Below are 23,155 nucleotides of genomic sequence, written 5' to 3'. Positions count from 1 at the left end.
ATTCTAAAAAGCAGTCTGTAGTTATAATTTCCCCTGCCCTTTCTGCATTCCCGCGTTTGATCAGTAGAGGTCACACTAATCTAACTTTCAGTTCTGTCTTTCTCAGAGTAATGAAATGAGTTTCCCAGTCCTTAAATGGAAGACCATTAAGTTGTCAGTCAATTCTGTTTTGAAGGTTTAACTGAATCGCTAGCAAAAGAATCAAAACATTTTAAATAGAGACAACAGCAACCAGTAAAAATGCAAATATTACACTAATGTAGAAAATTCTGAATCAGAAGCAACAAGCAGATTCTGTGACTCATTCAGGAATTATTCAGTGAGCCAATGAAGATTTCAAAAAGGAGAAAACAAGCCTAAAATGCAAACAGAGTTACCATAGCTACAGATCAACAAAGCAAAATGTAACATGTTGATGGAATGGTTAATATTATTTTATGGATCAATTTTAATGTATGGGATATTACTGAGAATTTAGTAAATTAAAAGTTCCAAGCCATCTAAATATAGCATGCTGAACATTACCTACCCTTGTGTCGTCTTGGAGTAAAGTCACCTATGGTTTGAGTATCAGTTCGTTCTAAAACAGGTTTAGCTCTTAATATTTTTGGACTTTGACCTAATTGATGAGAAAAGAAGACTCTTCGGTTATAATATTTCTTCAGTAACCTGGCTGTGCAACATTGGACTTCAGCATGGCCAGTTAGCAAGTGCAAGTATTAACTAGCTGAGCAAAAGCAATGACTATACCTCTGGCAGACCATCATGGACCTCATCATGCTCATGCTTGAGGCTTAAAGCATTATTTATTGTTTAGTTAGAGGAGCAAAAAGCGACAGCATGCGTCCCGTAAAGTGTAGGAACAAATACCAGGCATTTGCACAAGTGTAACATTTTTCTCTGGTATTGCCAAGTAATCAATAGGTTGTTCCCAGATGCTCATTATAACCACCAAGCACAAAAGCCACACACCCTTCCATCTATTTTACTTTTGGGATACCAGATAACCTGGGTCACAGATAGCCTGCTCTCTGATACATTAGGCTATGTCACCAGATCAACATCTCCAGCTCCAGCATAGAGATGTGTGCTCCAACCATCCTGTCTCTATCCAAGCAGTTGCAGTACAAATACAATTACAATAATGTACAATTAGTACCGAAACAAATGGACAATCACTGTTTAGCTTTTTTGGAAGATCATTAGAATTTCAATCAGCAGCAAGTGACGGAGAGTTTATTTGTTTTAGCCCATAACTTGCTCACTTTTGGCTTCACCAAAGTCATTCAGTTCAATTTCTCACGATGACATTTGTCCAAACACAAACCGACGGTCAAGTGGCAGAAATGAGCTTTAAACTAATGGCATCGTGGGGGAATTGTTGGAGGTCGATCTTCCAGTCCCTGGATGCCACTGTGGGAATTCTTCAGGGCAATGTATTCATTCAACAATTGCCACACTGATGATGCAGTTGAACTTTCTTCCTTCATGCAGTCAGGAATACGCAACGGAGCGGCAAGAAACTACAGCTGCAGAAAATCCATGATGTTTGGTTCCCTTCACATCTTGCAAGGAAGTGAAGCAGCCCATACGTGTACACAGTGAGGCAACATTCATGCACAGGCTGATCATGCCCCTGTCCCACTTAGGAAACCCGAACGGAAACCTCTGGTCACCTTGCGCCCCACCCAAGGTTTCCGTGAGTCGCCAGAGGTTCTGGTCACTCCCCTGGAAAGCCTCGACCGAAGCGTGAGTTGCATCTACTGACCACAGATCCTACAGGATGTTTGCTACCGACCACGCACACGCACACACACACACACACGCACACGCACACACACACGCACACACGCACACGCACACACGCACACGCACACGCGCACACGCACACGCACACGCACACATCGCCAAGGTGGGGGCCAGGGACAGCGGAGGAGCGCTGTCTGCGCGATGAAGAGGAAGGTAAACGGCTGCCACAGACACGGTAAGTCCTTTAGAGAGCGCGGGAGAGGGGGAGAAAAGGGGAAAGAAAAGGGGAGAGAGAAGGGGAAGAGGGGAGGGGGGGAGAGGAGAAGGGGGGAGAGGAGAAGGGGGGAGAGGAGAAGGGGGGAGAGAGAAGGGGGGGGGGGAAGAAGGGGGAGAGGAGAAGGGGGGAGAGGAGAAGGGTGGTAGAGGAGAAGTGGGGGGGGGAGAAGGAGTGGAGATAGTTTTAAGAAGTTTAATAAAGTTAGCGGGCATTTTACCATCCGGCGGATCTTCTAGGTCCTGAAAACCAAAGATCCTCCAGGATCTTTGCTGAAAACTCCAATGAGCCAATCAAAATGGCCGGTCAGCGAAGGAGATGGCCTTCGACTGCCTGTAAGTAAATAGCGACCCCACTCCACTGGCTTCGACCAAACGGCAACCTATTTTTAGTCGAGGACGTTTTTTTTTTTTTTTTAAGTAATCGCAGGAACATAGAAGCCTCGACTACGCGGAAACCACTTTCCACCATTAGGGAGAGTGACCAAAACCTCCGGCAACCGCACGGAAACCTTGGGTGGGGCGCAAGGTCACCAGAGGTTTCCGTTCAGGTCTCCTAAGTGGGACAGGGGCATAAGTCGCAACGTGCACATTACATAAGTGCCATTTAAAGTCATCTACAATAACAGAAGTTTAAGTAAGTGAGGAAGTAAGTTTATTGGCCAAGTATTCACATACAAGGAATTTGCCTTGGTGCTCCGCCCACAAGTAATCAACAATACACAACATTCTACAGCATTCTCATTGTTGAAAATCCCACCATCAACGTCCTGAGGCTGCCACTGTCCAGAGTCACTTCTTCAAATGGACAGTCATTTAAATGCTCTCACAAAACACAAGTGTGAAGAAAACACAAATAGTCAGTACTATGCAGTAAGGAGCAAGGTGACTATTTCTCCAAAAGATTCTCCTGCCCACACCTTAAAACCACAACCACTACTATAGAGGAGGAAGGGGCAGCAAACACAAGGGAACAACATCTGAAGATTATCCATCAAGATGCACATCCAATATAATTGGAAGACAATCTCTATTCCTTGGTAGACAAAAGTGCTGGAGAAACTCAGCGGGTACAGCAGCATCTAAGGAGCGAAGGAAATAGGCAACGTTTCGGGTCGAAACCCTTCTTCAGACCCGAAACGTTGCCTATTTCCTTTGCTCCATAGATGCTGCTGCACCCGCTGAGTTTCTCCAGCACTTTTGTCTACCTTCGATTTTCCAACATCTGCAGTTCCTTCTTAAACAGATTCCTTCACTGGTGCTAGGCCCAAATCTTGGAATAATACCAGGTCAACAATAACACCCTGGTCAAACCGACCTCCTTCCATTTGATTCCATTTACATCTCACGCTGCCTCGACAACACCATCAGCATTATCACGGACAAGTCTCACCCCGACCATTCCCTCTTCTCCCCTCTCCCATCAGGCAAGAGATAAGAAATTGCACACCTCCACATTCAAGGACAGTTTCTTCCCAGCTGTTATCAGGCAACTGAACCATCCCACCAACAACTAGAGAGCAGTCCTGAGCTACCTACTCCCTCATTGGAGGCCTTCAGACCATCTTTAATCATACATTTCTGGATTTTATCTTGCACAGAACGTTATTCCCTTTATCGCACGTCTGTACACTGTGGACGGCTCGATGGTCATGATGTATTGTCTTTCAGCTGACTGGTTAGCACGCAACAAAAGCTTTTCACTGTACCTCGGTACACGTGACAATAGACAAAACTAAACTAATACCACGGGAGCACCTTCGATGAAAGGACTAGCGGTTCAAGTAAGTGGGGTTTGTAGAGATGGGCAAGAAATCCTAGCCTCGCCAATGGTAAATAATAAAGAAAGCTGATGTTAAGGAAACTGAAAAAAAAATCTATGGAACCAAATATATTTTTTCATTGTATTTTAGGAACAAAAATGTACAATTATTCTTAAGAAATGCTGTGGACACTCTGAGCTTCACTCGTTGCAATGTTCAGAAGCATTTTTGTGTTATCATGGCATCTTATTTTGATTTTGCCCTTGTGGTTTGGTGTTGCACACAAGAACAGATTGATAAAATGATGGCATGAAGAGACAAATCTTCACTGGAGACTACACTGGAGACAGTGGATGAACAACTTCAGATATTTCTTCATGGTTATTTTTTAAACAGCATTTTAGATTTCCTCATTGCCAGTTTAAATGCCATTTTAGTTATTTTTAGATCATTTCAAGTTCACTTTAAAGCTCCCCTCTACTATTTGCTTTGGATTTTGTTTATCTCATCATTCATTCTATTAACAATGCAGACAATGTTTGAGTTCACGGGTGTGAATGATCAGTTTAGAGGCCAATTCTCAGTGGTTTTATTTCCGCAGAAATAAACAGTAGGTCCACTGCAGTTTGTTATTTATATAAACGATTTGGATGTGAATGTAGGTGGCCCGGTTAGTGAGTTTGCGGGTGAGACTAAAATTGGTGGTATAATAGACACTAAATATTATCTGCGGTTACAACGGGATCTTGATCAACCGGGCTGGTTGGGTGAGGCCTGGTAAATGAAGTCTTATTCAACTAAATACGAGGTATTGTATTTTGGCAGGCTAAATCAGGCAGGACTTAACAAAAGATGGTGTGGCCCTGGGGAGTGTTGTAGAACAGTATGAAAAGGAGTGATGTACCTAGGGTGCAGCTACATAATTCTATGAAAGCATTGATACAAGTAGACGGGGTGTGAAGGTGGCGTTTTGCAACCTGCAGTCAGTGTATTAAGTACAGGAGTGGCTTGTACCACAAGTACGTCATGTTATAGCTTCATGTATACCGTCATGTACGGTGATGGGGAGGCCACATTTGGAGAACTGTCTACCCTCGCTATTATTAACCTCTTTATAACAGTTTCTGTACAGAGCGCGTTGCCACAGTAATCAACCGTACCTGTCTCTTTAAGAACGCAGTCTGCTAATTAAAATGTTTCTTCGTGTGTTTTGTGTGGGGGGTGGTGTGGGGGGGGTGAGGGGGAAACCACTTCGGTCGCCTCCTCCAGGGAGAGGCGACTTTTTCCAGGTCGCCTCCCCCGTGGCCTAACATCAAGGATCGACGCGGCCTTTCCCGGAGACGCGCCCGGGGCTCCAGCGGCGGGCGCAGCGTGGACTCTCGGCGTGGAGCGGGTGAGCCCTCGCTGGGGCTCGCTGGAGGGGAGCGCTCCGTTTCACTGACCCGGGGCAGCCGGCAGCCTGAAGTCGCAGCCTGAAGTCGCGGTCTGCAGAGCTCCAGCTGGTGTGGCGTCTACAGCCCGGGATCTTACGTTGGGGACCCAGGGGAAGAAGAAGCCATCACTGCCGGCCCGCGGCCAACTTCTACCGCGGGTGCGGCATGGACTTACCATCACCCCTGGAGGGGAGCTTCGACCGCCGGCCCTGCAGTCTACGGTGCTTCTGGCTGCGGCGGGGACTTTAAATCTTGACCGCCGGCCTGCGGCCTACAACAACTTAAAGCCGCGGTCTCCGGTGAGGAAGAGCCGATCCTGGACTGACTCTGGACTCTGGTCCTGACCACGGGGGGGAAATGGAGGAGGACTGGCCAAATTTTGTGCCTTCCACCACAGTGATGAATGCTGTGGTGGATGTTTGTGTTACAGTTTTATTGTGGTTGTGTGTTCTTTATTATTGTATCGCTGCAGACAACCCAAATTTCCACCAACCCTGGTTGTGTGGCAATAAATTATATCTAATCTAATCTAATCTAAACTGCAGGAATTCATTGAAATTGACAAGCGCTTGTTTCCATCGACGCTTGTGCAATGATATTCTATTAAACAATGTGACGAACACCCTTTGCAGTAACAAAAATAATTTTGTATTTGAAAACAACTCTTTGTTTCATGGAGCTCGCACTAGGTGATTGGAGCGACTCCCTTACTCGGTTATAGCAGACAATCGGCAATAACAGACACCATTCCCCCCCTCCCCTGCTATGGTGCATTATAACAAGGTCTACCCATACTGCAGACAGGTCTAATGGCCCTGTTACACACAAAGGAAGTCATTAAACTGGGGCTGAAGGGTGAACCTTGTAGAGGGGCATAGAAAATGGCAAATAGCCACCATTCCTCAGGGTAAGGGAGTCTAAGTCAAGAGTGCGCAGGCTTAAGGTGAGAGAGGAAAGATTTAAAAGGGGCAACTTTTTCCACACAGAAGATGGGGGTGCGTGCATGGAACGAACTGGTAGAAGAACTGGCGGAGGTTGTTATGAGGGTAATATTTAGGCAGGTACATGGATAGGAAAGATTTGGAGGGATATGGGCCAGGCACAAGCAATAGGATTAACTTAGTTAGATATGTATGAGTTGGGTCAAAGTGCCTGTTTCCATGCTGTGCTCCATGTAATGATTCCCTGAGACTTAGCATAGCATAGATTGTTCTCCAGGTATGGCCTTATTGTTACCTTGTACAGCTATAGCATGATGTCCCATGATTCCCTGACTCTATTTTCAGCAATGGGGTGCAAAGAAGACAAAAACACCAATTGTCGTTGTAATCCCTTTGCATAATGGCTTTTGTTACCACAAATGGGCAGCTTTTACAATCAAACGTCACAACAGTAGATTCATATGGGTCATAGAATCATACATTGTGGAAACAAGACCTTTGGTCCAACTTGCTCACACTAGCCAACATGTCCCAGCTACATTAGTCCCACCTGCCCGTGGTTGGGCCATACCCCTCTAAACCTGTCCGATCCATGTACCTGTCTCAATGTATCATAAATGCTGGTCATTTCATGATCTCTGTGGTGAGGCTGAGAATCTAAAATAAGAAAGCAGGAAGCAAGCCTATTTCTGCTTTCTGCAAAAGTACATTGGAAATAAATCCAGAGATTCCCCTGGAGTTCCGGAGTTTTGGAGTTCAAACAAAATTACCAATGAAAATATTACGGTGGCCGTAAATGAAAATACTCTGGTTACCTTTACAGAAAACACAAATAGACTTGCTTCCTGCACTCTGATTATACATTCTCAGTCTTGCCACAGAGATGAAATGACCAATGTTTAAGAAACATTTAAACAGGCACATGGATAGGACAGGTTTAGAGGGATATGGCCCAAACACAAGAAGGTGGGGCTAATGTGGCTGGGACATGTTGGCCGGTGTGGGCAAGTTGGGCCGATGGGCCTGTTTCCACACTGTATCCGAGAGCATTAGGCTCAGGTCTGTCAAAAGAACAGAAAGACCTTTCTCTGCATCAGCTGTGTTACCTACTTGATCTGGGAATAGCTGAACAAAAGACCAAAAGCGTGAAGTTCCCATAGTGTGTTGCAATAAAAGCAATTTGCATGTATAAATCACTTTTAACATGGCAATTCATTCAAATACTTCACAAGAGTTAACAGATGCTGCAATCATACAAGAGACAGGAATGAACAAACTTATACACTACCACTATCAACATACCCACTAAAACAGGAACAAATCAATTCTGAGGAAAATGTTCTACAAATACTTGTTCACGCATTCCTTTTACCAGGTTGCAAATATATATATTTTAAATTTAACACGCACCTTTTCCAGCACATTTCTTCAATAACATATCTCCATAATGAAAATATCTCATATGCCAATCTCAATTTGCAATGCTACAGGAAATTTGCCATTCCTGCCATCAATTTTACTCAATATTCTCTGATAGGAGATAAAGATCTAATACAAATGCATGTCATTGCTTGCCACAGCAGCCATAGGAAAATGTGTCTTTGGAAGATTGCAATTTGCTGCTTGTTTGTAGTGAAAAAAGATAGGAAAATGAAATTTGGACCTAGTTCTTCGTCTAGTTAACAAAAACTATGGAGGAATTGGTTCCCAGTTGATACTACCTTGAGTAATGTGGACAGTTGTTTCACAACTGCAAACATCGTTCATTTGAGGCTGCAGATTTCCCAGAATCATCTGCCTAGGCTTTACAAAATGCGCAGAACAACGTCTCTGGTGGGACAAAGGGAATTCCAGATATTCCCCCCCACTGTGTCTTCCACAAAGCATCCAACAAAACAAGGGACACGTACCCAATTTTGAAGTTCTCAAAGAGTTTCAGGATGAATTCCACCTCCTTACTCCCTACGTCTCTGCCCGGAGAGCATTTTGACAATCCACTGGCAAAAACATCCTCAATTTGCAACGAAGCATTTAATGAACGCAAATCCAAATGAACAACATCAACAAACCATCAACAGCAATTACAGCAACAATGTAATCAGAACAATTTTCAGCAGACAAGGGATTGCTGGTCAGTGACTGCATTTCCTTCATGTCAAATAAGATCAGACACCAACACTCAAGTGTATTGTGACGCTAGGCAAAGTGCAAATCTATTTAGAATTTTAATATGTGCGATAAGCAAATTCTTAAGTTGCCTAAAATTGTCCTTAAAATGGCTGCTTTGTGCACAGTAGCAATAAAATAAACTCAGTCAGTCAGTGAAGATATTTTCATGCTATATCTGCAACATAGTGGGTGGGAATTTTATGATTCCAGAGCAGTGAATCATTTGTTCAGCTCAACTGTAAGCACTTCTGATCAAGTAAGAGATTACAAGTTCAAATCCCACTCGATGTTTGAGTACTCGAGATATAGGCTGAAATATACGGGAAATCCTCGTAAAAATAAGAGTTATTTGGGAAAAATATTCTCCTCATTTTCAGAATTTTAATTTATTAACACAAACTGTTCCCCCGCAACGTTGATTACACTGCGAGTTGGGTCGGGTCGGGTCGGGTTACGGAAATGGATTAAAAAAAGGCCCACGTTCCACTCCGTTGCGTACTACACATCAGCCCATTGCATTTAGCAGGAGTGGTCTATCTTGCTATAGGATCTTTGCTTAATACTGCTATCTTAGTAGTGATCCAGTCATTTAGATAAGATGGTAACTGAAATCCTGTCTACCTCCTCAGAAAGATGTACATATATGTCTAGGAATCTATTTTGAAGAGCAGTGGAGTTATCAACAGTGGTGCTAGACAAAATGTATCCCTAAATCCACTAGAACATAATTCTATATATTTCCCTTCATGGGGCCTTTCTGTGTGCAGGAATCTTCTTGCCTGAATTGCAGCAGCCACTTTCGAAAATATTTCAAAACACTTCGGGATGTCTCAAATGTTGAAAGGCTTTGTATGAATGCACACCTTTATTCCCTGTGATCCCCTATATCACTGTAAATATGTTGAGACCAGGAACACTGATTGCATGGAGTGGGGGCTAAGAAAGAACAGGGGGTGGTCCATCGAGGGGATTTATCGCAGTCGCTGCCTCAAAAAGGCTGGCAGTATCATCAAGGACCCACACCATCCTGGCCACACACTCATCTCCCTGCTACCTTCAGGTAGAAGGTACAGGAGCCTGAAGACTGCAACAACCAGGTTCAGGAATAGCTACTTCCCCACAGCCATCAGGCTATTAAACCTGGCTCGGCAAAACTCTGAACATTAATAACCCATTATCTGTTATTTGCACTTGATCAGTTTATTTATTCATGTGTGTATATATTTATATAATGGTATATGGACACACTGATCTGTTTTGTAGTCAATGCCTACTATGTTCTGTGTGCTGAAGCAAAGCAAGAATTTCATTGTCCTATCAGGGACACATGACAATAAACTCACTCGAACTTGAACTTGAACTTGCTGTGAGCAAACTGTTCAGGTAACATTTGTCAGCGTTTAATATGTATATTATTGTCACCAGGAGCTTAATAAAAAGGCAAGCCATTAATCTTGATACTGTGAAAAGATGTAGAAATACAATTGTATCATTTATCTATACTAACACACAAGTTGTGTGCTGAATTTATCGTGAGATGTATACTTGCTCAGTGAACAAGAATAGAGTTCAGACCCATGTACTGAACTGTCATGTCAGAAATACATTGCATTGAGTACATTCTCCCCCCTAGCCTGCTGTTACTGGCAACAAGATAGCAAATGAACCTAGTGACAATAATCATGCAGGAAACTTTGATTCACTGCCTTAATGTAACATGAACAATCATTCTAAGACTACATTTATTTTGCAAATATTGTTAAAATTAACTCATTTCTCAGCAGCAGGTGCAAAGTGGTGCTTAAGTACTAACGTAGCCAGCAGCATCCTTCACCAGCAGCAGGTGCACAAGAAAAGCATTTGGCAGTAAGTATACTCAAAGCCCAGGTGCAAGAGCACACTACATTGTGTATACATTAAAAAAACAAGCATCACGTATAGTCACAGTACAAACACAATCACAATAGTTTAGCATTTCCCATTTTAAAACTGCTGTGAAAGTAGCTTTCCATAGCAGGACAAGAACAAATTGATGTGGTTTACTGCAATAATCATAATATCATAATTAAACTATAAAGTTCAAGCTGTCCAAGGTAATTTTGTATAGGTAGAACATTTTGGATCATATATGTCTGAATAATGTCACTTCCCAATCATTGACGAAACTAATCACTGAAAATGAAAAATGACTGTCAGTGAACCAACAAGAACTATCTACATGTTGTGGTACACCAATATAGGATTATAAAGTTACAAACATTTAAGAGGGTAGGTGTCTTTGTAACATGAAATAGATTAGCACCAGATTTCTAGGAATTCTACACCAGGCTAATTAAGGATGGATGAAAAGTGACTGTACAGATCACTTTGTTCGTGATAATGTATTCAAATAAATCTCAAATTAAGATAAAAATTATGTTTACTTTTGAACTTGTAGTTCTAGTAATGAATATAAATTGTAAGAAAAAGTTTTGAATCCAATTTCTCAGTTTCAAATCTGATTTCTATCATATAATCAGACTCGGTTTGTACTCGCTAGAATTTAGGGGGGATTGAGGGGGGATCTTATAGAAACTTACAAAATTCTTAAGGGGTTGGACAGGCTAGATGCAGGAAGATTGTTCCCGATGTTGGGGAAGTCCAGGACAAGGGGTCACAGTTTAAGGATAAGGGGGAAATCTTTTAGGACCGAGATGAGGAAAACATTTTTCACACAGAGAGTGGTGAATCTCCGGAATTCTCTGCCACAGAAGGTAGTTGAGGCTAGTTCATTGGCTATATTTAAGAGGGAGTTAGATGTGGCCCTTGTGGCTAAAGGGATCAGGGGGTATGGAGAGAAGGCAGGTACAGGATACTGAGTTGGATGATCAGCCATGATCATATTGAATGGTGGTGCAGGCTCGAAGGGCCGAATGGCCTACTCCTGCACCTATTTTCTATGTTTCTATAAGTGCACGTGAGCTTGTAAGTATTTTTTTTGATTAGTTCCACCCCAAAACGTGCACAAATTTCCATACTTTTAATTTTCATCTTCAGCAGAAATGTTCAAAATTTGAAATTGTGATGCCAAGTTTGGTTTTGATTTTTCAATAAACTATTTTGTACCAGAAGTGTCTCGCGATAAAGTTAAAATAGTTACGAGTTGTGCATTTTTAACTCGGCATGGTTAAACCAAAACATAAACAAACTAAATCAAATGAAAACAGAAGGGATCTAATCTTACCTTTTCGGTCAGGTTTAAGGTTCCTGTCCACTGGTGGTGGCTGGCAGTCAGCATTAGGTACTGGTCTCCTGGGAGGAGTTTTGGGGCTTACCCTGAAACCCATGTGCGCTGGAGGTGGCACTTGCATTCCCAACGTGGGGAAATCAAAAGTACTCGGTGTCATTGCAACATAATTAGTGTCCTGGACTGGCTCCGAGTGGCTGACGGAATGCAGGCGAGGCGGAGAGCTCGCATCCATGGGCACATAGTTCTGGTCAGCTTCATCAGTACCCGAACTTGCTAGTGGCATCATACCCTTCTTTTGCTTAAAGTAGAAGAAAACAAAGTTTGCAATCATTTTCACCAAGATAATTTAACATCGGACAATGTTCACCTGAGTTGTGGTTCGCTTGTCGTACTTGAGTGCAATCTCGTCACCAAATTGGGAAAGCACTGAGCTCAAGCCCCAGCATAGGACTTGTGCACCAGCGAGGATGTTCTGCGTTGTCCAAGAGGATATCAAAGCTAAGGAGTCTAGAAAACCCATTGCGCTATTTAAGTAGTAGAGCATTAGGCTCTCAATATCCGGGCCAACGTTCGAACCACATCATCAAAACATGTTAAGTGGTCATTGATACTATTGCAATTTCCGAGATCTTACAGTATGAGGCTTGCCCATTATGTTTGTCTACATTACATTGTAGCTTCAATTCAGAAGTAATTCAATGGCTGATGGGAGCTTTGGGTGACCCAATAACTTAAAAACACTGTGTTTATTCACTCTGATATGTATGGCTTAGTACCATCACAAACATGATGTGCATTCTGAAATAATGGTATGCATACACTTGCCAAATTTGTTATATTAAAAAACACACACTATACATATTACATATACTTCGCAGGTTATCACTCCAGTGCAAAATTAGGCTATGAAATATAGCTTTATATTTTGTCAAAATATAAATGAAATACATGAAATATTTCTTTATATATAATTTTTTATACCAAAACAATTAAAATATACTTACTAGGTAACTGCTAAAGCCTTCCCCAAGATCTACTGAATGTGAAAATTTTCTGGGAATATCATAGCTATCTTGAGGGCCACAGTCTGCAAAAGAATGGTCACAAAAAAAACAATATGCTGTTTTAGTGAAGAAATTCACTGTCTCGTTATTGAACCATGTGTAAGTGAATAAGCCAATAGTTTGAAGTTCAAATTAAATTGCACCTCTCTAACCTCTTTTTAAAAATGACAACCGAGACCATATTCAAGTGTATATTATTTTCTGCGCAAGCCACAAAAATGCATCGATTGTAAAACCTCATAATGCCTGAGGGGTGGTATATTTATTAATTTGGTTGATTCTCAAACCACAGAGCTACTGCAAGTTAATATTAAATTGTTAGCAAAACATGAAGAAATTATTTGAAACGAATATGACAAAATAAATAAATGTGTAGAAGTTACTCAGTGCCAGAGTTCTATCTCAGTCTCCATCTTCATTTATTAAGCACGTCTATTTATTAGGTACCAGTTGTTCAAAACAGAAACAGGAGCTTGAATGAAGACGTAACATTTTATGTTAAGAAAAGCTGCAGTACCGATCATTCATTCAGAAATGAAAATATAAAAAAAGTTAGCAGCAATAATGAATTAAGACATGGATGTGAGTCACTTGGAGTACAATTCCAGTTCACACCAGAAACTGACTGACTAGCAAATCACTCACCTAGAAGATTGAATATACCTCGCTAAACACAAACGTCACCAGAACCCGCATGCACGTTCCCTATACTTTGGCAACACCAGTAGCAGGACGTGGACTGTTCTTAAATGAAGCAAATAAAATGATCTTGCTATTCTTGACAGCAAAATTAGCTAGTGCCAGATTTATCAAAGGAATGTTAAAAGGTATTAAAACATGTTTTACTATGTACCTTCCGTCTGCTATTAGGTCATAAGGTCAAAAGTGATAAGAGCAGAATTAGGCCATTCGGCCCATCAAGTCTACTCCGCCATTCAATCATGGCTGGTCTATCTCTTTCTCCCAACCCCATTCTTCTGCCTTCTCCCCATAACCCTTGACATCCGTACTGATCAATACTATTCAAACTATTAATGAGCTAATCGGAAAGGTATTTGAGTTTCCAGATACATCTGAATGGTAACTTCCTCATGTCATATCCCTCTGAACACGCACAAACTTGTCCAAACTTACTAATGTTCAAACTGTTAAACCATACCATATCCTTTGTTGACTTCACATTTCAAAGAACATTCTTTTCTCAAAAACATTTTTCCTCCCCTCATTTAAAAGCATTGATTCTTCAAATTGGTTATGATTAATAGAAGAGAGAATGTTGTTAGATTATTCAACTATGAAGGGAATAATATCAAGCTAATTCTTGATCATACCTAATATACATTCATATTTTTTATGGGAGATCACTGCATATTGATCAGAAAACTATTTTACTACTCCTCTCACTAGCCACAAATCAGTTGGACGAACTCTTCGTGCAGTTACTGCATTTCTCAGCACCATCTGGCCAATGGATCTGTTTGGTTTCTGCACAATTCAATCAGTAAACTGTTGCCGTTCCCGTAACTCGCTGAACTGACCTTTTCTTAGCCAGTGGCCTTCCACCGTGCCAATGGTGTTGCTTCGAAGAGTTTTGCCGGATGTGGGAACGCTGTAATTGGTGTCGGCCTCGGAGGATGATCGAGGTACGCAGTAGGTGTCCACCGGGGAGCGGTCATGAGACAAAGAAGGTTTTGGTGGGCGAGGTGGGGGAACGTCTGGTATAGGCTCCAACTTTGAGCAACTTTGACTCAGTGTCCCCTCTCCCGAAGGCCGCGGAATCTGATATGTGCCTCCTGGTGTTGGAGGGATGTCGTAACACACTGAAATCTGTCTCATTTGATTCTCGATGCCAGATATCCGTGACGGTGTATTAAATACATATAAATCTCCTTCACTATCAGCGGCCGACAGTGAACAAGTTCCAGTAGTTATGTCTGGAGAATAACTCCTAGGCAGGTTGTAAAGACTTGAATCTGTAGACTTTGAAGCGAATCTAGGTGGGGGAGAATCGTAAAAACATGGTTGTGAGAAGAAGCCGTTCATCGCCTGTTTAGGTGGTGCTGGAGGTTTGTGTGAAGGGACGTTGTCATTGCAGTCAGTTTCTGATGATGTGGACTTGGTTGAAGAATCTGCAAGCAACCTAGAAAACAAATCAGAACAGTTCAGACATTGTTTCTCACACTTGTGCCTTTCGCAGTGTGGCATCAGGGACCAATGCAAATCAACATCTCACAATCAGTGTCCCTTGTATTGGGGGGGAAAACAATTTCAGGCAGGCAATTTAGCAAGCCCAACTTTTCTTGTGGACAGAGTCGTAATCTTTGGATTAGAATTCATAACACGAATTTTGCAATAATTTCAAACCATATCAAGGAATTGATAGTTGAGGTCAGACTTTCAGTGGACAAAGGTTTTATCCTTTACTAATATAACTGACCACGGCTGAAAAGGTGGGGCTGCTGTCAGTGCACACCAAGTAATCAAATCGCCAAGCAGACCAGAGAAAGTCAATTTGTGGAAAAGGTATACATGCAGGTCAGAAGTTTTACATTTTCAACTTCAAATGCATTTTCTTTCCGATATAAACTGGAATAACATATTAACCTCTCACAAACCTCAGCTCATCCAAAATTCTGCTACTAAATCCTTTTCCCCATCAGTTCTCATACAACCATAACCCGCAGCTTTGCCAATTTACATGAAATAATGAAAGAAAATCTCACAGGTGTTTAAAAGCTTACTGGTTTAACTTCCCCGCCTCCTTCCATATGATGTCAACTTGACTCCTCAGACTGGCATTTTGTACCACTGTCAGATGCATCATCTATTCTGCACACAAACCTCACACCTGATACTATTTTGCCTCTCCTACTCCTTTATTACCTACCTTAAAACCAACGTCTTTCATCGTCAGAATCTCACAGATTTTAGTTTTCCCATCAGTATTCCTGTCATCTTCATAAAATGTTGAGCCTGGTCCTTTCTCAGTTAAAGGTATGAAATAGCTTGTAGATGGAAAGGCAAGGGCTTTACATTTAGAAATTCCTCACAACGCACATTATACTTTTACTGTATTTCCTTGCATTTTCAAAAGAGGCAAGAACACAAATTTGAATACTTCAAATCTGTGGAATTCTCTGCCTCAGAGGGCGGTGGAGGCCGGTTCTCTGGATGCTTTCAAGAGAGAGCTAGATAGGGCTCTTAAAAATAGCGGAGTCGGGGATATGGGAAGGCAGGAACGGGGTACTGATTGGGGATGATCAGCCATGATCACATTGAATGGCGGTGCTGGCTCGAAGGGCCGAATGGCCTACTCCTGCACCTATTGTCCATTGGTGTTCCATTCTATACTGAATCCTCTTCTCTCTGATAAAAGATCTGAACCATGGCTTTGCAAACTAGCGCGGTGAATAATAATTTGGCCATTTAATTATAAAGATCCATAAATCCTTAATTAAAGACAACACAACAGGAATTTACAAGGTTTGTTGAGGTGAGGAAATAAATGCAAATGGGATGAGATACTGGGACGATTTATACTGGAACTCTTTATATTAGAGTGAAATATCACTCCGTGGAGACTTATAATTTAAAAATTTAGCCGTGATTTTTAAATTAACGATGGGAGGAAATTATCAATTTAAAGTGGTCACAATGAATAAACAGCAGTTAGAAGAAGCATCTTTGTACAGTTGTCGAGTGGTTGAAAATGATGTTTGTTATCATGTTAATGACTAGTCAGAAATTATTGGATCTTTTCAGGATCTTTATTTTAATATTTAAAGCTGAGAAGGATATCGAGATATATTGTGAGCAAACAGCATGCAAAGGAATATATATGTTCAAGAAGGAACTGCAGATGCTGGAAAATCGAAGGTAGACAAAATTGCTGGAGAAACTCAGCGGGTGCGGCAGCATCTATGGAGCGAAGGAAATAAGCAACGTTTCAGGCTGAAACCCTTCTTCAGACTGATGCAGAGTGGGGGGGGTGGGGGGCAGGAAGAAGAAAGGAAGAGGAGGAGCCAGAGGGCTGAGGGAGAGCTGCGAAGGGGAGGAGACAGCAAGGGCTACCGGAAATTGGAGAATTCAATGTTTATGCCGCTAGGGTGCAGACTGCCCAAGCGGAATATGAGGTGCTGCTCCTCCAGTTCCCGGTGGGCCTCACTCTGGCCATGGAGGAGGCCCAGGACAGAAAGGTCAGATTGGGAATGGGATGGGGAGTTGAAGTGCTGAGCCACCGGGAGATCAGGTTGGTTATTGCGGACCGAGCGGAGGTGTTCGGCCTACGCTTGGTCTCACCGATAGATGAGATGATTAAATGAATATAAGCTCTGTTTTATATCAGCTTTTCTTGTGTAGAACACCAATATTCCTCAGTCCAAGGTTTCAGTCTTGCGTTGCTTCGCGTAATTCCACCACATTTTCCATCCATTTTGAAGGGACGGTACTACTGATAAAAATGTGATTCATTTTTCACATCCCTTGCAGGAGGAAACACATTTTCTCAGTGTGAACAGTAGTCATAGAGTCATACAGCATAGAAAGAGGCCCTTTGGCCCAACTTGCAAATACTGGCCAACATGTCCTATCTGCACAATTCCCACCTACCTGCCTTTGGCCCATATCCCTCTACACCTGTCAGATCCATGTACCTGTCGAAATGTTTTATAAACATTGCAATAGTACCTGCCCCAACTACCTCCTCCAGCAGCTCGTTCCACACACCCACCACCCTGTATGAAAAAGGTACCCCTCATATTCGTATTAAATCTTTCCCTCCTCACCTTAAACCTATGTCCTCTGGTTCTCGATTCCCCTTACTCTGGGTAAGAGGCAGTGCTTCTACCCGATCTATTGCTGTCATGATTTTGTACTCCATCATCTCCTGCGCTTCAAGGAATAGAGTCTTAAGGGCCTGTCCAACTTACGTGTCCTTGGCACGCAAATTACTCGACCTCTTGGTCGCGTTGAGGGGCACGTGGCCGCGCGGGGCCGGTCCCACTGAGAAGCGCGGAGGGGTATGTAGTTGTGCGCGACATAGCGCGGGGCTCCGAAATTTTTGTAGTGAACGGAATCTTCTCGCGCCAACGGCCTGTCGCGGAACTGACGGCCAAAGTGGGACAGGCCCAAGACCCTGGCGCGACGCAACGTCTCACGTCCAACAGCAGCAGAAGCGGGCAAACGATCGCCGAACTCGGCCTGGGGCTCACGGCCGTTGCGGTCCGGATCCGCCCCCACTTCTACTCCCAGAGCGGGGCCAAGAAAATTGAAGATAGACACAAAATGCAGGAGTAACTCAGCGGGACCGGCAGCATCTCTGGAGAGAAGCAATGGGTGACGTTTCGGGTCAAGACCCTTCTTTTCAGACTGAAGAAGGGTCTCGGCCGTCTGGTGCGATGCTCCTGGTAGGGCCACCCATGGCGGTAAGGTCGAGGGAGAGGTCTCTGACAAAGAGCAATCCAACCAAGACCTCAACGGTGGAACAGGCGGAGTACGATGGCTGACCTTAGTGGAGCGTCACAACGGCTGGGAAGGCGGATGAAGGCTGCAGCAGAAAAAGGTCTCCGGTCGTCTTGGACTCCATGCCACTGGATCCTGACCCAGATCTGTCAAGGACCGTGGGGTGGCTGTCTGTGCACCAGTCTCCCCACGTTAAACAAAGTCACGCACAGGCGTCCTCCATATAGGGAATAGCACCCTGGAGACACCCATGGTCAGCCATGACCGCACGGGGCCTAAGAGAGATCATGAGAGGAATAGATTGGGTAGATGCACAAAGTCTCTTGCCCAGAGTAGGTGAATCAAGGACCAGAGGACATAGGTTTAAGGTGAAGGAGAAAGGATTTAATAGGAATCTGAGAGGTAACATTTTCATAGAAAGGGTGGTGGATGTATGGAACAAGCTGCCAGATGAGGTAGTTGAGGCAGGGACCATCCCAATATTTATGAACCAGTTAGACAGGTACATGGTTAGAAACATAGAAAATAGGTGCAGGAGGAGGCCATTCGGTCCTTCGAGCCAGCACCGCCATTCATTGTGATCATGGCTGATCGTCCCCTATCAATAACCCGTGCCTGCCTTCTCCCCATATCCCTTGACACCACTAGCCCCTAGAGCCCTATCTAACTCTCTCTTAAATCCATCCAGTGACTTGGTCTCCACTGCCCTCTGTGGCAGGGAATTCCATAAATTCACAACTCTCTGGGTGAAAAAGTTTTTTCTCACCTCAGTCTTAAATGGCCTCCCCTTTATTCTAAGACTGTGTGGCCCCTGGTTCTGGACTCGCCCCACATTGGGAACATTTTTCCTGCATCTAGCTTGTCCAGTCCTTTTATAATTGTATATGTTTCTATAAGATCCCCCCTTATCCTTCTAAACGCCAGTGAATACAAGCCTAGTCTTTTCAATCTTTCCTCATATGACAGTCCCGCCATCCCAGGGATCAATCTCGTGAACCTACGCTGCACTGCCTCAATCACAAGGATGTCCTTCCTCAAATTAGGGTTAGGACTGGTTTGGAGGGATATGGACCAAATGCGGGCAGGTGGGGCCGAAACGCCTGTTTCCAAACTATATCAAGCTATGACTATGGGAAATGTGATTGGTGATGGGATCACGTTGAAGGTGGCAGAAATGTTGGAGAATCATATGTTGGATGCGGAGCTGGTGCAGTGAAAGGTGAAAACCAGAGGTACACTATATTAGTTCCATTGGGGCAGGGTTTGGGGGGATAAAAGGGAAGACTTTGGGACACAGAGGAGATGCAGGTGAGGGATCTATCTATGACAGCGGGAAATTGCAGAATAAAATCTGAACGCATGTATGAAATTATTCCAAAGCACATCTAAAAGTCTGGTGACACTTGCGTTTATTTTTATACTTTGAAAGTAAATCTTAAAAGAAAGGTAATTAATTTTTATTCTGTAATAAAAGTACGCATCTTAAATCATTCATGGGAAATTAAAGAGGTGACAATCTTGTATCATGTAAGCATAAACAATCATTTCATGGGCCTTCACAGTTCTGCTGCTACAAGCTGCAACACATCACTTATCAGTCATTTCGGGACAAATCATTAAAATGTATCTGCTTGACTGAAATTTATGACATGGTGAATGAGAAGGATTTAAATATTTATGAGGTAATAACATCTTCTATAATTCACAATAACTTTATGCAAGAATACATATGCACACCTGCCAAATGACAGAGGGGCATGTTCATATTTAAACAAGACAGTAACTCAAAGTGGACAGGCAGCATTTCTTCATTCTGAAGTGGGGTCTCGACCCGAAACTATCTAAATGGCGTCAAGTTGGGAAAAGGGGAAGTACAACCGGATCTGGGGGGCCTTGTTCATCAGTCTATGAAAATAAGCATGCAGGTACAGCAGGCAGTGAAGAAAGCGAATGGCATGTTGGCCTTTATAACAAGAGGAATCGAATATAGGAGCAAAGAGGTTCTTCTGCAGTTTTACAGGGCCCTAGTGAGACCACACCTGGGGTATTGTGTGCAGTTTTGGTCCCCTAATGTGAGGAAGGACATTCTTGCTATTGAGGGAGTGCAGCGTAGGTTTACAAGGTTAATTCCCGGGTGGTGGGACTGTCATATGCTGAGAGAATGGAGCAGCTGGGCTTGTACACTCTGGAGTTTAGAAGGATGAGGGGATCTCATTGAAACATATAAGATTTTTAAGGGCTTGGACACACTAGAGGCAGGAAACATGTTCCCGATGTTGGGGGAGTCCAGAACCAGGGGCCACAGTTTAAGAATAAGGAGTAAGCCATTTAGAACGGAGACGAGGAAACACTTTTTCTCACAGAGAGTGGTGAGTCTGTGGAATTCTCTGCCTCAGGTGGAGGCGGGTTCTCTGGATGCTTTCAAGAGAGAGCTAGATAGGGCTCTTAAAAATAGCGGAGTCAGGGGATATGGGGAGAAGGCAGGAACGGGGTACTGATTGGGGATGATCAGCCATGATCACATTGAATGGCAGTGCTGGCTCGAAGGGCCAAATGGCCTCCTCCTGCACCTATTGTCTATTGAAACGTCACCCATTCCTTCTCTCCATGGATGCCGCCTGTCCCGCTGAGTTACTCCAGCACTTTGTGTCTATCTGCAGATTAAACCAGCATCTGCAGTTCCTTCCTACGCAGTAACTCAGAGTAGGTTAGTCAGAATCCGTGGAGTGAACAGACGAATTATAATTGCCTGTACAGCGTTCTTCAAATGAAATGTTAACCTTATTCCATTTTGCTCAATGATGTTGAGTGACAGGCTACATTTTTTGTTAACAATTAGTGTTTCAAAATCTGTAGCATTACTCTTCTGCTTATCTTTTGATCCAATCAAACAAAAAGTCTTCATAATACAGCATATAACTGAACTTAAGTCCCAGAGAAAGAAACATTCCTTAAATCACATGGCTAACCTGTCAGTAAATATTATGATAGACACAAAATACTGGAGGAACTCAGTGGGTCAGGCAGCATTTCTGGAGAAAATGGATAGGTGACGTTTCATGTTGGGGACCCTTAACATAGAAACATAGAAAATAGGTGCAGGAGTAGGCCATTCGGCCCTTCAAGCCTGCACTGCCATTCAATATGATCATGGCTGATCATCCAACTCAGTATCCTGTACCTGCCTTCTCTCCATACCCCCTGATCCCTTTTGCCACAAGGGCCACATCTAACTCCCTCTTAAATACAGCCAATGAACTGGCCTCAACTACCTTCTGTGGCAGAGAATTCCAGACATTCACCACTCTCTGTGTGAAAAATGTTTTCCTCATCTCGGTCCTAAATGAAAAAGAGTCCCAACCTGAAGAAGGGTTTCGGCCCGAAACGTTGCCCATTTCCTTCGCTCCACAGATGCTGCTGCACCCGCTGAGTTTCTCCAGCATCTACCTTCGATTTTCCAGCATCTGCAGTTCCTTCTTAAACACCCAACATTAAATGTTACCTATCTATCAGTGATGCTGCCTGATCGCTGAGTGACTCCAGCATTTCGTCTCTATCTTTGGTATAACCCAGCATCTGCAGTTCCTATTTATTACATGGTAACATTGCCATAACCAGAATCAGCAGAAATACATACAACATATGGACAGAATATGTATTGTTACTAAGTACTATCATCCAGCAACTTATTATGAACAGTGGTCCTTCAACATAACCCATTTTCAAATATATTTTCATATTCGCTGCACAAGTCAAACTAGAACATGCTAATGTCTAGTCATTCAGGAAGCACTTTTTTTGAATCCCCCTTCATGATTAGTTGGCTGGAGAAAGCCTTCTTTCATTTTAAATGCATAGTAAACATGGTTTTCAGATACATTGCATTACTTACAGGAATATATTTATAAAAATGTCAATTATGATTAACTATGATAAAAGGCATGGAAGGCATTTTTTCAACCAACATTCAATATTACCGGACCTAATCCTTGAATCGGAACATTCCCTCAATCACACTACAAATTTAACACATGCCTTGCATTTGATTTTTCCATGCTAACCAGCCAAAATATGAAAGTCAGGATCAATTTCACATTACAAATGAGTTCACTAAATGCAATTGGAAAGATCGTATGTAAATTGCCCAAGAGTCCACATTGGAGAGTGTTTGATTAAGAAACAAGTGCCATCATGCAATCTGCAGCAATGATTCAGGATTCACCAAGCAAGTTGCCATCTCCCACAAATTCTGGGTTGATGAAGCTTCACAGAGTTAGTTGGAAGATGAAATACTATGGTTAGGTTCAAGCAGTGGAAACAGTGGAATTTGCAGAGTGGAAAGCAAAACCAATTGTGTCACACAGATCAATTCTGTAGTACCAAGAACTGCAGAAGAGCCTACATTTGCACGATAGACCCATCCACAGATGATTAAAACTCACTGAATGTGAAACGGATGCTTTTTGCTCTCAAAATCTTCTAGCAGAAGATACTCGTCTCCCTCTTCTGTGGCAATTGATGATGCATGGCTAATTCACAAAGGAAATGGAAGGTGATAAAAACATATAGGCTTGGCGATGACCAAGTGTGGGGCTGAATATAGCAACCTCAATTCAACACAAACAAATATTTGCCTGCATGGAAGTGCCATCTTCCAATGAAATACAGCAGAAATTAAAGCAGTATTAAAAATGTAATCAAATTACAACATTTAACTAAGGTACACAAAAATGCTGGAGAAACTCAGAGGGTGCAGCAGCATCTATAGAGCGAAGGGAATAGGCAACATTTCGGCCCGAAACGTTGCCTATTTCCTTCGCTCCATAGATGCTGCTGCACCCACTAAGTTTCTCCAACATTTTTGTGTACCTTCGATTTTCCAGCATCTGCAGTTCCTTCTTAAATACAACATTTAACTATTGTCATTATGACTGGTGTCAATTTTATGGCCATTTCAGCATATAAATCAACTTAGGCACAAACAACTATATGAATAGCTGGTTTATTTTCTATGTTTCAAATTGAATACCATGCCTATTATTAACTTGGTTAAACATATTGTCTTTGTATCAGT

At 42.7% G+C, this 23,155-nt stretch overlaps 1 protein-coding gene across 9 annotated transcripts in view; it reads right to left on the bottom strand.

Moving 5' to 3' along the window:
• Positions 1-23,155, bottom strand: part of gab1 (GRB2 associated binding protein 1) — a 234,172-nt gene that overhangs the window by 18,695 nt on the left and 192,322 nt on the right. For 4 of the 9 annotated variants that reach the window (XM_033012477.1, XM_033012569.1, XM_033012890.1 and 1 more), the window contains 5 exons: positions 22,524-22,610; positions 14,160-14,761; positions 12,562-12,644; positions 11,552-11,855; positions 530-619 (listed from right to left, as the gene is read on the bottom strand). In XM_033012477.1, the coding sequence (XP_032868368.1) occupies positions 530-619; positions 11,552-11,855; positions 12,562-12,644; positions 14,160-14,761; positions 22,524-22,610 (1,166 nt within the window). The remainder of the gene's footprint in view (positions 1-529; positions 620-11,551; positions 11,856-12,561; positions 12,645-14,159; positions 14,762-22,523; positions 22,611-23,155) is intronic. The other 5 variants (XM_033012724.1, XM_033013042.1, XM_033012648.1 and 2 more) reach the window with 3 other exon arrangements.

Source organism: Amblyraja radiata, chromosome 1 (assembly GCF_010909765.2).
Source record: "Amblyraja radiata isolate CabotCenter1 chromosome 1, sAmbRad1.1.pri, whole genome shotgun sequence".
Taxonomy (NCBI): domain Eukaryota; kingdom Metazoa; phylum Chordata; class Chondrichthyes; order Rajiformes; family Rajidae; genus Amblyraja; species Amblyraja radiata.
Note: the sequence above shows the minus strand (reverse complement) of the source record. Positions and strands in the feature narration are given on the sequence as shown.